Source organism: Leuciscus leuciscus, assembly GCF_965113295.1.
Source record: "Leuciscus leuciscus genome assembly, chromosome: 15".
Classification (NCBI taxonomy): Eukaryota; Metazoa; Chordata; class Actinopteri; order Cypriniformes; family Leuciscidae; genus Leuciscus; species Leuciscus leuciscus.
In genome coordinates this window covers 24,969,050-24,981,012 of record NC_138739.1, presented here as the reverse complement: position 1 = coordinate 24,981,012, position 11,963 = coordinate 24,969,050, and the positions used below count along the sequence as shown (strand labels likewise).

At 38.1% G+C, this 11,963-nt stretch overlaps 2 protein-coding genes across 2 annotated transcripts in view; one reads left to right on the top strand and one right to left on the bottom strand.

Moving 5' to 3' along the window:
* The first annotated feature begins 797 nt into the window (after positions 1-797).
* aox5 (aldehyde oxidase 5) overlaps positions 798-11,963 on the top strand; it is a 50,978-nt gene continuing 39,812 nt past the window's right edge. The window contains exons 1-17 of the mRNA XM_082139657.1: positions 798-898; positions 1,659-1,716; positions 1,841-1,937; positions 2,129-2,237; positions 2,350-2,476; positions 2,556-2,617; positions 2,757-2,837; positions 2,994-3,074; positions 3,165-3,306; positions 3,442-3,534; positions 3,637-3,788; positions 3,875-3,968; positions 4,140-4,249; positions 4,438-4,622; positions 4,803-4,965; positions 5,040-5,129; positions 5,217-5,386. Coding sequence (XP_081995783.1) covers positions 845-898; positions 1,659-1,716; positions 1,841-1,937; positions 2,129-2,237; positions 2,350-2,476; positions 2,556-2,617; positions 2,757-2,837; positions 2,994-3,074; positions 3,165-3,306; positions 3,442-3,534; positions 3,637-3,788; positions 3,875-3,968; positions 4,140-4,249; positions 4,438-4,622; positions 4,803-4,965; positions 5,040-5,129; positions 5,217-5,386 — 1,868 coding nt within the window. The 5' untranslated portion in view covers positions 798-844. The remainder of the gene's footprint in view (positions 899-1,658; positions 1,717-1,840; positions 1,938-2,128; positions 2,238-2,349; positions 2,477-2,555; positions 2,618-2,756; positions 2,838-2,993; positions 3,075-3,164; positions 3,307-3,441; positions 3,535-3,636; positions 3,789-3,874; positions 3,969-4,139; positions 4,250-4,437; positions 4,623-4,802; positions 4,966-5,039; positions 5,130-5,216; positions 5,387-11,963) is intronic.
* Positions 5,418-6,931, bottom strand: LOC309476588 (hatching enzyme 1.2-like). The gene is made up of 5 exons (XM_082139679.1): positions 6,790-6,931; positions 6,623-6,698; positions 6,356-6,496; positions 6,157-6,274; positions 5,418-6,038 (listed from the first exon to the last, which is right to left on the bottom strand). The coding sequence occupies exons 1-5, from the start codon at positions 6,856-6,858 to the stop codon at positions 5,642-5,644; spliced, it is 801 nt and encodes a 266-aa protein (XP_081995805.1). The 5' UTR covers positions 6,859-6,931; the 3' UTR covers positions 5,418-5,641.

Here is an 11,963-nt window from a genome sequence, read left to right as displayed (position 1 = left end):
CAGTTGTTTCCTGCAAGTATTGAGAATCGAACCCACAACATTCGGGTTACAAGTCTGACTCTCTAACAATAAGGCCACAATAGATCAGCCAAAACCTGCATCTGCTCTGTGACCAGATCATCTCAAACCGACTAGGCCTACATTGTTATTGGCAACAAAGATGGGTGAGAACAATCATACTATACCAACAAGAAACATTTAACAGACCTTTAACAGATCAATATTTAACCCCTTTATTTCCTCTCTCCTCTCAGGTGCTTCTCTGCTCTAGGTAGAACTGGTGGCAAACAGGTGGTCTCCCTCAAAAGGTCCCCCTCACAATTACTCCTATTGTGATGCAAGTTTTTTTTTTTTTTTACATCACTCATTCCTGATGAGACTGTGGAAATCAGACAGACGGGACTGTCCAACATCAACATCCTGAGCTTTATGGATACTGAAGATGAGGCTGATAAACATTACTTAAAACAGTTCATGTGTCTGTATAGATATGTGGTGATGGTCTTTACTTTCTAATGGCGTCGTATTTCTGAAATGTGTGAACCTGTCATATTTAACAAATGTAAACCTTTTTGTGAACTCTTTGCACCTAATAGTTTTTGTTCTCTAATAGTGTTTCTTCTTTTTGAACGAATCAAAGAATTTCCAAAGCAATAAATAAAGATATAAAAATGGAGGAAAAACCCGCATGCACGTCTTCTTCACGCATTCCTGAATTTAACCATGAGAGGCAGGGCAAAGCCTTTAACATGTGATGTCAGTCAGTCAGTCGCTCATTCAACTGATGGTCAGTAAACCAGGAGCATCTCCGGAGACAGAGCACTGCGATCCTTCTCAACTCATCATGTCATCTCTATCTGTGAACAGCGAGCTTGTCTTCTACGTTAATGGCAAGAAGGTATGATTCAATTACAGGCACTGATTTGAAATGTTTACAGATCTGAAAATGTAAGGCACAGGCATTTAACTTGTGTAAAAATGTGGTGGACGTTTCATATTTTTTTTTATAGTTTTTGGCTCATAATATTGTTAATATGTAAAATATGGCTTTTATATTGTGTTAGTTCATAAATAAAAGTATTTTCAATTTCAAGTTACTGTCACAAGTTGTGCAAGTACTATCACAAAAGAAGGAAAGGTGTGATGCTGGTATTATTATTACTTATACTGTGATGAATATTCAACATTTTATGTTTAGTCTTCTCATATTCAAAGTACATAACCAAGCTTGAACATATAACCAGCACTAAATGGCGTGACTAAACGTGCATGCCTGAATCGTGGCACATGACAGTCAGCCAGCAGCCCAAAAAGAAATCTTTATTCCTCTTTATGTATGATGCCATGAAAATGATTTTCTACGCTACACACAGTCAGTCCATCATGTGTTTGCCCTTCTCACACGCATACACCTTCTAACTATTGTTGTTCATCTATATTCTAATGTTTCCAGTTTCCACATTTCTCTCAGAATTCAACTCAAAACAAGTAACATACAATTGGTGGTGATATTAATTCATTGGTGTGTGTGATAGTCTAAGAAATCAAATCCTGTCACATGACATGGCACATACCAAACTGAGTTTGGCTTATAGTTATCAATTGAAGATATTTGAGCAATGGCAGTCATTACATGTTTTTGCTATTTTTATGTAAAGATAGTAGAGAAGAATGCTGATCCAGGAGAGATGTTATTGGCTTACCTGCGACGGAAAGGTATGGTAATTGCCATATGACAAACATTCTCCAAATAACGATGTAGATACTTAGCCAAGGATATTTATTAAAGATTGTATACTCACCAAGGCTGCATTTGCTTGTTTGATGTTTTTGTGTCCAGTGGGTCTGACGGGCACAAAGTATGGCTGTGGTGGAGGGGGATGTGGAGCCTGTACTGTGATGCTGTCCAGATATGACTCTGTCCAGGACACTGTTCTGTATCTTTTACTCATATATCAAAACTAGCAGTATAAAACCTTTATATGAAACAAACAAACAAATGAAAGGATTGTTTATTAGCAGCTTTCGACTAAATCAATGTTTCAATTAGAAAGAACGTACAACTTGATTTACACCATAAAGTGGTTTTTAAATGAAAAAGTTTCATAATCCTTAATCCGTTCTTCAGACACTGGTCAGTAAACGCGTGTCTTCAGCCGATTTGTGCTCTGTACGGTGCGGCGGTGGTGACCGTCGAGGGCATTGGAAGTACTAAGACTAAACTACATCCTGTTCAGGTACCTGATTCTACCTAAGAGACAAACTACATATCATCTTTCAAAGTAGGTCCTTTGAATAGGTTGTCCAGAACAAACCATGTAGACATTTTTATTTTATTTTTTTGTTCAGGAGCGTATAGCAAAGGCTCATGGGTCTCAGTGTGGGTTCTGTACTCCTGGGATGGTGATGTCCATGTACACATTACTTAGAAACAACCCACATCCCAACATGGAGGACATTCGAGAGGCACTGGGAGGTAACAAAAATACGTATACTCACAATTTTGAAAACTACGAATTTAAACACATTTAACATTGCGTTTTCTCTCTTCTCAGGGAACCTGTGTCGTTGCACTGGATATCGACCGATAATTGATGGATTCAAAACATTCTGTGATGTAATGGCTTTGAACTTTTAATACAACATAAAATTTTCCACAAAGAAGTGACAATCAGTACATGTAACAATTTGTAAAACTATTGACTTTGACTGAAGGAAACTAACATGTGTTCATAATGTGATCCATGTGTTTCCAGACTCCAATATGTTGCCAAAATGGTGACGGAAATGGAAAATGTTGCATGGAAAGCAGCAATTCCCACAACAGTGAATCTGATGTAAGACAATATGAGAAACAGAAATTCTTACAACTGCATATACAAATTAAATGTGACTTTTTATTAGTGGAACAGCACAACAGAACACCCTTTACCTTTTTAGTAGAGTAGTACACAAAATTATAGTAACTCTTCTACTACTGGTATTTTTGGTAGATATCTGGAAGTCTTTTCAGCATGGATGATGTCTTACCCCTCGACCCAACTCAGGATCTGATCTTTCCCCCAGAGTTACTGGTAAGCAAGCCGTTTGTGTTCTTGTGGTAGCTAATAAGAACATGGATATTTCAGGCCAGTAATTGTTGTTATATCTCTTCTTTCTATCAGATTATGGGAAAGAAAAAAGCGGAACAACTTAGTTTTCAGGGCGAGAAGGTCAGGTGGATTTCCCCAGCAGATCTGAAAGATTTAATTAGATTGAAAACTGAATACCCCAACGCACTTCTGTTGGTTGGGAACACAACCATAGGTTTGTTTAAAGAGGAAGTTCATCTATCTATCTATCTATCTATCTATCTATCTATCTATCTATCTATCTATCTATCTATCTATCTATCTATCTATCTATCGATCTATCGATCTATCTGATTTTGTTCTCTCACAGGGCCAAAGATGAATCTGAAGGGAACCGTTAATCCTTTGGTGATCTATGGTGGAAGCATTCCAGAACTTCGTGCTATCAAATGGCAAAACAATAGTAAATCACATTCAAACAAAGCATCGTCATTACATATGGTTATTTAGTGAATATTAAAGCCCAAAGTAAATTCAACAATTTTTATTTTTTATTTTTTTTTAGGCATAACTGTAGGGGCAGGATGCAGTTTGTCTGTTTTGAAGGACGTCCTCCTGCGTGGAATTGAGGAACTCGGCCCAGAAAAGAGCAGGGTTTACCAGGCCCTTGTTCAGACTCTACAGTGCCTGGCCGGCCAACAAATACGCAACATGGCTGTGAGTAACAAAAACAAATCACCATGAGGAATTAGGAAGAACAGTTGTCTACATGTTACAGTTTTGTTTATGTTGGAATTTCAAAGACCATCGGAGGAAATATCCTGAGCGCCAACCCCAAATATGACCTGAGCAGCATTCTCGCAGCAGCGGAGTGTACGCTACACATTGTTTCCAAAGGTAATGTCAGTGTATTTGGACTTTATTTGTAAATGTGGCATTTACATAGTTTTGTATAACTGGCTTTTTGTATTATTTCTCAGTTGGCAATATATTAAACATGGAGAGTAACTTTGTAAAAAAAAATTTTTGATAAGAATTACATTTTTGTTCCTTTGTTCTTAAATATAGATGGTACTCGAGAGATTTGTCTAAGTGAGGAGTTTTTCACAGACTTTGGTAAAACAGCTCTACGACCAGATGAGATTCTGCTGGCTATTGATATTTCCCACTCGACACCGGTATATACTTCAAAATGAAGGAAGCTAAGCCTACTTAATATTACAAGTCAAGTTTCAACAAATAGACTTGGCCCTAAAAGACTATTAGTCTTTGATTTTCCATCTATTCTCATTTTTTAAAACCACAAATATGCTACGAATTCACTTGCCATTTTGAAAAGCTAAATACTAATCCCTGTATTTTTCAGTGGGAGTTTGTTTCAACATTTCGCCAGGCACAGCGCAGAGAGTTCGCCTTCTCCATAGTGAATGCTGGAATGAGGGTATCGTTCAGTCATGACTCAAATGTGGTGGAGCATCTGGATATTTTTTATGGAGGTGTGGGGCCCACTCTGGTAAAAGCCAGACATACCTGTAAAGAGCTGATGGGAAGGTACAGCTATCGCAAGGCCTACATAATTTGTATCCGTAAATCTTGTATATGTAAGAACAGACTATCCACTGTCTGTATTGACAAATACATAGGCTGGAAAGAAAGCCAACATTGCAAAATCTGACATATTAGCTGCATTGTATACATTCCAGTCAATGAACATTGCTTTTTGTTTGGCAGAAAATGGGATGAGAAACTTCTGGTAGAGGGAACACAGCTCTTAGAAGAAGAAATATCTGTGCCCCCTACTGCCCCTGGTGGACGGGAGGAGTATCGCAAGGCTCTAGTACTCAGCTTCTTTTTCAAGTTTTACATGCAAGTCCTGCTGGAACTCCAACAAAGGGTATGATGATGCTAATTATTACTTTTAAAAGTGGGACAATTTACTTAATTCATGCTTATTTTTTTTCCCTAAAGGAGGTTTCTGTGAATGATTTACCATTGGAGTATCTCAGTGCTCTAAAACCCTTCAAAAATGAGGTACCACAAGGAAACCACTCTTTTCAGGTGAGCAGACCCGAGTCAAGCTTGAGTTGTCATATCAAGTCTGTCTGATAACAAAAACGTTCTCATTACATTACAATTAAATTACAGCTTGTACCAGAGACTCAGTCTTCTAGTGACCCAGTGGGACGCCCCAATGTACACCAGGCCGCCCTTCAACAGGCTACAGGAGAAGCTGTGTATTATGATGACATCCCATCTGTTAAAGGAGAACTCTTCGTTTCCATGGTAACCAGCACCAGGGCTCATGCAAAGATCATGTAAGTGGAAGGAAATTCATTTATGAAATAATACATTTAAAAACGAAATTTTGATCAGTTAGATTAATTTATTTTTTTCTGGCACAATCACACATTTCAGAAATTGAACACCACCACAAGACAAAATAGCACCTCGTAATTAGCTTTATTTTCCCACATAAGATCAAACATTTTGACAATTTAAAACCATCAAAAGACAAAGACCATCACCTCATTATATTATTCATCTGTGTATGGATAAACCATATTAAATGATCAAACAACACATCCGTATAGCTTGTTGATCCTCAGGATGTCGATGTTAGACATATCCTGCCTCTGTCCGATTTCCACCATCGCATTAGAAATGGGAGTGATGGTTTCCTTCCCGGTCTGGTTAGTGAAGGCCGTTCTTCCATAATGCATGATGGAGCCGTAGTCATATGTGGTGTTTTGGTTGTTAGTTTTCTGTATTTGGAAGTTGGAGGCCTTATCGGTAGGGATGTACTCCCAATTGATTCGGACATACTTATCACGATCGCTCCTGGTTTGCTCGTGGTAGAAGCCCAGGGCATGATTGAGCTCATGTTGTACGATGCCATGATACACACAACCAGTTCTTTTGAGGGAGACCACCTGTTTGCCACCAATTCTACCAAGATAAGAGTAACAACTGAGAGAAAAAGAGAATTTTATATTATCAATCTGTGTTAAAAATCGTACTCATTGTAAAAGAGTTTCTGCTAAGGCCAGTTAAATGTTTTTCATTTGTATTGTATGAGTATCCTCACCCATCTTTGTTCTCAATACTGATGTAGTCGGTTTGAGATGATCTGCGCACAAAGCGGATGCAGGTTTTGTTGTGAAAGGTGGACATGGCCTTCTGAATAACTGAGATGTCACTAGAGGCTGCAAAGAAAAAGTGCCACAGGTTTTTAAATACGATTTACACACATATATATGCTAAATGAATGAAGATGATTCACTTACAGTATTCACTGCTCACTATGTAAGGGACCTCCACTAGGTTGCTAGAGTTTTTCTTCCAGAAACAGTTGTTACTGTAGCAGGAGAGAGCATTTTTGGTTTTGGGAAACACCATATCTCCTTCAATCAGGTGTTCAGATGATGCTGTATTTAAATAAATAAAAAAATATGACATTACTCAGAATGTGTAAATTCAACCACATTTTAGATATATTTCCCTATTTTATGAAACCCATTGCTGGCTTAACAGGAATCTACAAGATGCCTGACCATTGTTGGACTCCAAAATCTTTATTGTGATGTCCACATTTCCAGGTATGGGTGAGAACCCATTGTGATGGTCAGGCTTCTGATTATGAAAAAAAGAAAAGTTAAATATTACTCTTGTTAGGAAAGTTCATCATCTGAGTGCATTGAGAGACTAGAAAAAGTCTTACCCTGACAGGAGACATCTGGGAGATGCCAAAGAGAATCAGCAGAATAGAGAGGGAGGCTCTTGGGTCCATGTTGTCTCAGTGTAGAGATGTTTAGGATGCTCCTGGACTGCAATTTGGTGTCTGCAAGCTGTTGAACCTTAACTTTATATTAACCTGTGCAGGTGGGTCAACCAGGGGTTGAGCCTTAGTGCCCAAAGGGAGGTAACTAACTCATCTGTTAATCCAAAACCTTGCACAACCAGATAATTTACAGATTGTTTTGCTAATCCACTGAAATAATTTATTTTAATTATTGGATTGTATTAAGAGCCCCAAAACTGTATTATACAGGGAGTGTCCCAAACACTTTAAATGGTTTCTTAAGACAGAAAACATTTGTGTCAACATAAATTGTGGAGCAGAGGTCATAGTCAAGCTCATCATGATTTAGAATTTTCTTTATAATTCATTTAAGTGCATTTCATTTCACAGGACCAACTGTACCAAATATTCCTTTAGTCCTAACCACTTTAATGTATTTTCCAGGCAAGGAGTACAGTAGCTGAATTCTTGGTAAATTTCCACTATAGTATCAAAGTTACTTTTGCAAAATAGTAACAATCACTACTTTCCTATTTATGTACAAACACCTACAAGCTGAAATATGCATGAGTATGATGGGCATTTTAAGTCTAGAGACCGTGTCTTGCTCATCAGTACATGCAGAGAGTGACAAAGTCAGCCCACTCCAAGAATTATATTTTAAAAACTGCATACCGTTAAAATGAAGATATATCTGATTTAGTGGAATGCAGTTGCACTTGTTATTTGTGACAAAATAACAGCATTTGGGTGTTGACCAAGAGTAGGCGAGGATTTGCTCTTCCCTGGAGCTTAAATGTGCGTCTGTCATAAGCTTGGCCTTTGTTATGTCAATCAACGTACACTTTTTCAGCCTAACATGTGTCATTGCATCCAAACTATGTTATGGGACTTAGGAAAGTCTAAGAAAAATGGTATCTTTTGAGAATTTAAGAAATTATTTTATTTTAAAGTTAAAAACATCCACATTTTACTGTTTGTTCAGAATTTTTATTATCTGGATTTTTCCCCCTACTCAGCCACACATTACAGAAATTCAACTCAATTAAAAGAAAAAGAGCATCACCCCATTATTCATTAACGGGAACGTATACATTAGATTATCTGACACACACACACACACACACACACACACACACACACACACACACACACACACACACACACACACACACACACACACACACATATATATATATATAACATTTATATATATATATAATTCTAATTGGATTCTGTTGGTAATAGGCACTTAAGCTAAAGCTAAAAGAAGTTCTGTGCCTCTAAAAAGTGCTTTCGACCTTCTTTTTTGATCTGAATGGAATATGCGGAAAACACTTGAGGTTTGCCACAGACTTGTTTCACCACCTAGAATGCAACTGATTGCTTCTTCAAGAGCCTCCATACGCGAAAAACTACGGAAATATTTACGCACATATTTACAGCTGGTCTATTGGAATTACCTGAGGTAATTTTTCTGGACCTTTTTACAGAAGGTAAAAATTGCCGTAATCTTTACGGACATTGTCTGTAATAATTACTGAGATGAGATGGCACATTCGGACGGGACTAATATCACTAAGAAACTCTGGTAATAATTTATTTACCTCACCTCTCCATATAAAACGAATCCCATCCGAATAGGGCTTTTATCTACAAGATGCCTCACCATTGTTGGTGTCTAAAGAGCGACTGACTCCAGAAGAGGGTCTTGGCCCAATAAAGGTCTTTAAAATTGAGGTATCAGACAAGAAACCTTTCTTTTCAGCTGTGAACATATGATTACACCAGAACTAAATCTCAAAAATCTTTCAAAATCTACATTATAGCATTTTGCCAAGAAAAACAAAAAGATATTTTGTTGAAATGTGTACATCATATACTGTGCCCAGTTCTCCTAAGGTTAAACCAGGTGGCTTGAATTAGACTGCAGGAGAAGCTTAATACTATGACACCTTTAATGCTACCATCAAGCACTTTCTTAAACTTGACATTGAATCACAAATAAAGTATGAGTTTGTCTTGCAGTGTAGCTTTATTTTTCCCAACCCAACACAATCACACATTTCAGAAATCCAACACCATTAAAATACAGAAACATAATCTCATTACATTATTCATCTACAGACACATGAACTATATAAAATTATGTGTGCAAGCCTCATCATCAGCATCCATACAGCTTCTGAATCCTCAGAACGTCAATTTTGGACAATCCCTGCCTCTGTCCGATTTCCACAGTCGTATCAGGAATGGGAGTGATGGTTTCCAGCCAGGGCTGAATGGCGAAGGCAGTTCTTCCATAGTGCATGATGGAGCCGTAGTCGTATGGAGTGTTTTGGTTGTTGGTGTTCTGTTTCTCGAAGTTGTAGGCCATATCAGGAGAGATGTTCTTAAAGTTGATTCTGACATACTTGTCACGATCACTCCTGGTTTGCTCGTGGTAAAAGCCCATGGCATGATTGAGCTCATGTTGTACGATGCCATTGTAAATACAGCCGTTCCTATTGAGGGAGACCACCTGTTTGCCACCAGTTCTACCTAGAGAAGAGTAGCACCTGAGAGGAGAGAGAAAATAAAGGGGTTAAATATTGATCTGTTGAAGGTCTGTTAAATGTTTCTTGTTGGTACAGTATGATTGTTCTCACCCATCTTTGTTCTCAATACTGATGTAGTCGGTCTGAGATGATTTGGCCACAAAGCGGATGCAGGTTTTGGCGTGAAAGACCGACATGGCGCTCGCAATCACTGATTTGTCCGAATTGGCTGCAAAAAGGGTCCACAGGTTTAAAATGGCATCTAAATGAATCATAGATATGTTCAATGAATGAAGGAGATTCACGTACAGAATTCACCGCTCACTATGTAAGGGATCTCCACTATGTTGTTCGAGTTTTTCTTCCAGAAACAGTTGTTGTTGAGGCAGTAGAGAGCATTTCTGGTTTTGGGAAACAGCATATCTCCTTCGATCAAGAGCTCAGAAGATCCTGTATTTGAAGAGCAATACATTGATGACATAATGCAACATAATCATAAATCCCGATCACTTTTTAGAAATGTGACCCATTGCTGGCTTTATCTACAAGATGCTTCACCATTGTTGGTTTCTAAAATCCTTGTAGTGATGTCCACAGGTTCAGGCTCTGATACAAACACACCATCAAACATCTGCTCCTGGTGGTAGAAACAGAGATGTTTAAAACGACTCATTTGAGGACTGTTAACCGTTTAAGGGAGAGACTAGAAAGGACCTTACCATGAGAGGAGACGCCTGGGCGACGCCAAAAAGCAGCAGCAGAATGGAGAGGGAGGCTCTTGTGTCCATGTTGCCTCAGTGTGTGGAGATGTTCAGGATGCTCCTGTGCTGAGATATGATGCCTGTGAGCTGTTCTGTCTGGACTTTATATTCACCCGAGTAGGTGGGTCTACTGGAGGATTATGCGTAGGGTCTTAGTGTCCAGAGTCTAAAGTGTGTGCCTACAGGGAGGAAACTCTGACCTCGCCTGTTGGTCCAAAACTTGACATAATCATAAAATATACTTCAGTTTGTTTAACTAATTCACTAAAATGGACACGCTGTAGCTTTTGGACTTTACCACGTGCCCTAAGACAGTGGTGTACAGGGATGGTCCACAATACCTTAAATGTGCTCTGTAGGTTGATTACAAATAAATCCTTATATGTGAAAACATCTGAATTTACTATAGAGATTAGTAAACGACCCCAAAAATATTAGCAAGATGGACAAATAGTTATTTAATAGAAAAGAATTTGCTTATAGCTAAACCGAAAGCTTTTGATTTAACAGGGAAAATAGGACAGTTACTGTGAATTGCTAAAATATTTTCAGGAGAAATGTAGTATTTCATAGCACTACAGCGCTTCTTAATTGACATAATTGTTTTGTTACTGAAAAGCAAAATGATTTCAAACAGTGTCAAAACCACCTCGCTGATTAGTAAAGTAGTTTAATCATTTAACTATGCATAACAATGCTACTGCATTTTACACATTAAACTGTACACCACTTCTAGTTAAAGAGAAGTCACATTTCAACTCTTTGAGATTTAAAGTTTTGATCAAAAAAGTTTCTAATTCGATTTTACAGAAGTTGTGTATTTTATTTTGTAGTCCAGATGTTATAATCAGTTTTTGCAATACAGAAGAAAAATTGTTCTAATTTTATTTTGATCTTAACATCACAGACAAGAAGTTCTGAATCTCATTTACGTACAGATTCTGGGGGAAAAATGTTTTCTGGTAACTGCTCTTACATTGAGTGATTTTGTTCATCTACAATGCCAGAGCGTTCCCGTCTGTCGTGTAACGTACATGTTCAAAAGTCCCGCTCTTATAATCTTGTTATCCCCCAGCAAACAATAACATCGTGTATGGTATCATTAAGCTGCTTGTTCATTTGTCACCTCCATGGATAGGAAGTAGATCCCTGACCTTGATAACATTCTTGTTTGGTAGCGATTGTTATTTTCTTGTATCTTTGTCAATATGCAATTTTTTAACTGTTCTTCCTCCAGTCAAATAGTTCCACGAAAACTAACATCATCACTGCAACACACACCCGACACAGCATCGGCTCTGGCTGTTTTCACACTGATATTTTCCATGATTTATCCCAGTAATATTACTAGAGTCTTGTATGAGTGCCGAATTTTCCAGCATTCTGGCTCTGGCTTGTATTCACATAGAATGCTCCCGACAATTTTCTGGAACCAAAGTTCATTGTGAACGCAGCCCTTATTTGCACCAAAACTTCACGCCATGTCTAGAACTGCATCTTTGGCTGACTTTGTGCTTCAGTTGATCGGATTTATGTCGGCTTGGGACTTTCTCAATCTTTGGCAACTTTGAAAGTTGAATTTATTTTACTCGAGGATGCAAGAGCGACTGACTCCAGAAGAGGGTCTCGGCACAATAAAGGTCTTTGAAATTGAGGTATCAAACGGGAAAACTCCCTTTTCAGCTGTGAACATATGATTACACCAGAACTAAATCTCAAAAATCTTTCCAAAATCTACATTATAGCATTTTGCCACAAAAAAAAAAAAAAAAAATAGTTATTTAGTTGAAATGTA

Bases quoted from the DNA above. Each gene is read 5' to 3' on its own strand.
- LOC309476588 (XM_082139679.1), bottom strand. From the start codon at position 6,858: ATGGACCCAAGAGCCTCCCTCTCTATTCTGCTGATTCTCTTTGGCATC. The intron at 6,699-6,789 runs GTAAGACTTTTT...CATAATCAGAAG, and splicing joins CCCAGATGTCTCCTGTCAGG to CCTGACCATCACAATGGGTT. The intron at 6,039-6,156 runs GTGAGGATACTC...TTTTTCTCTCAG, and splicing joins AGTATTGAGAACAAAGATGG to TTGTTACTCTTATCTTGGTA.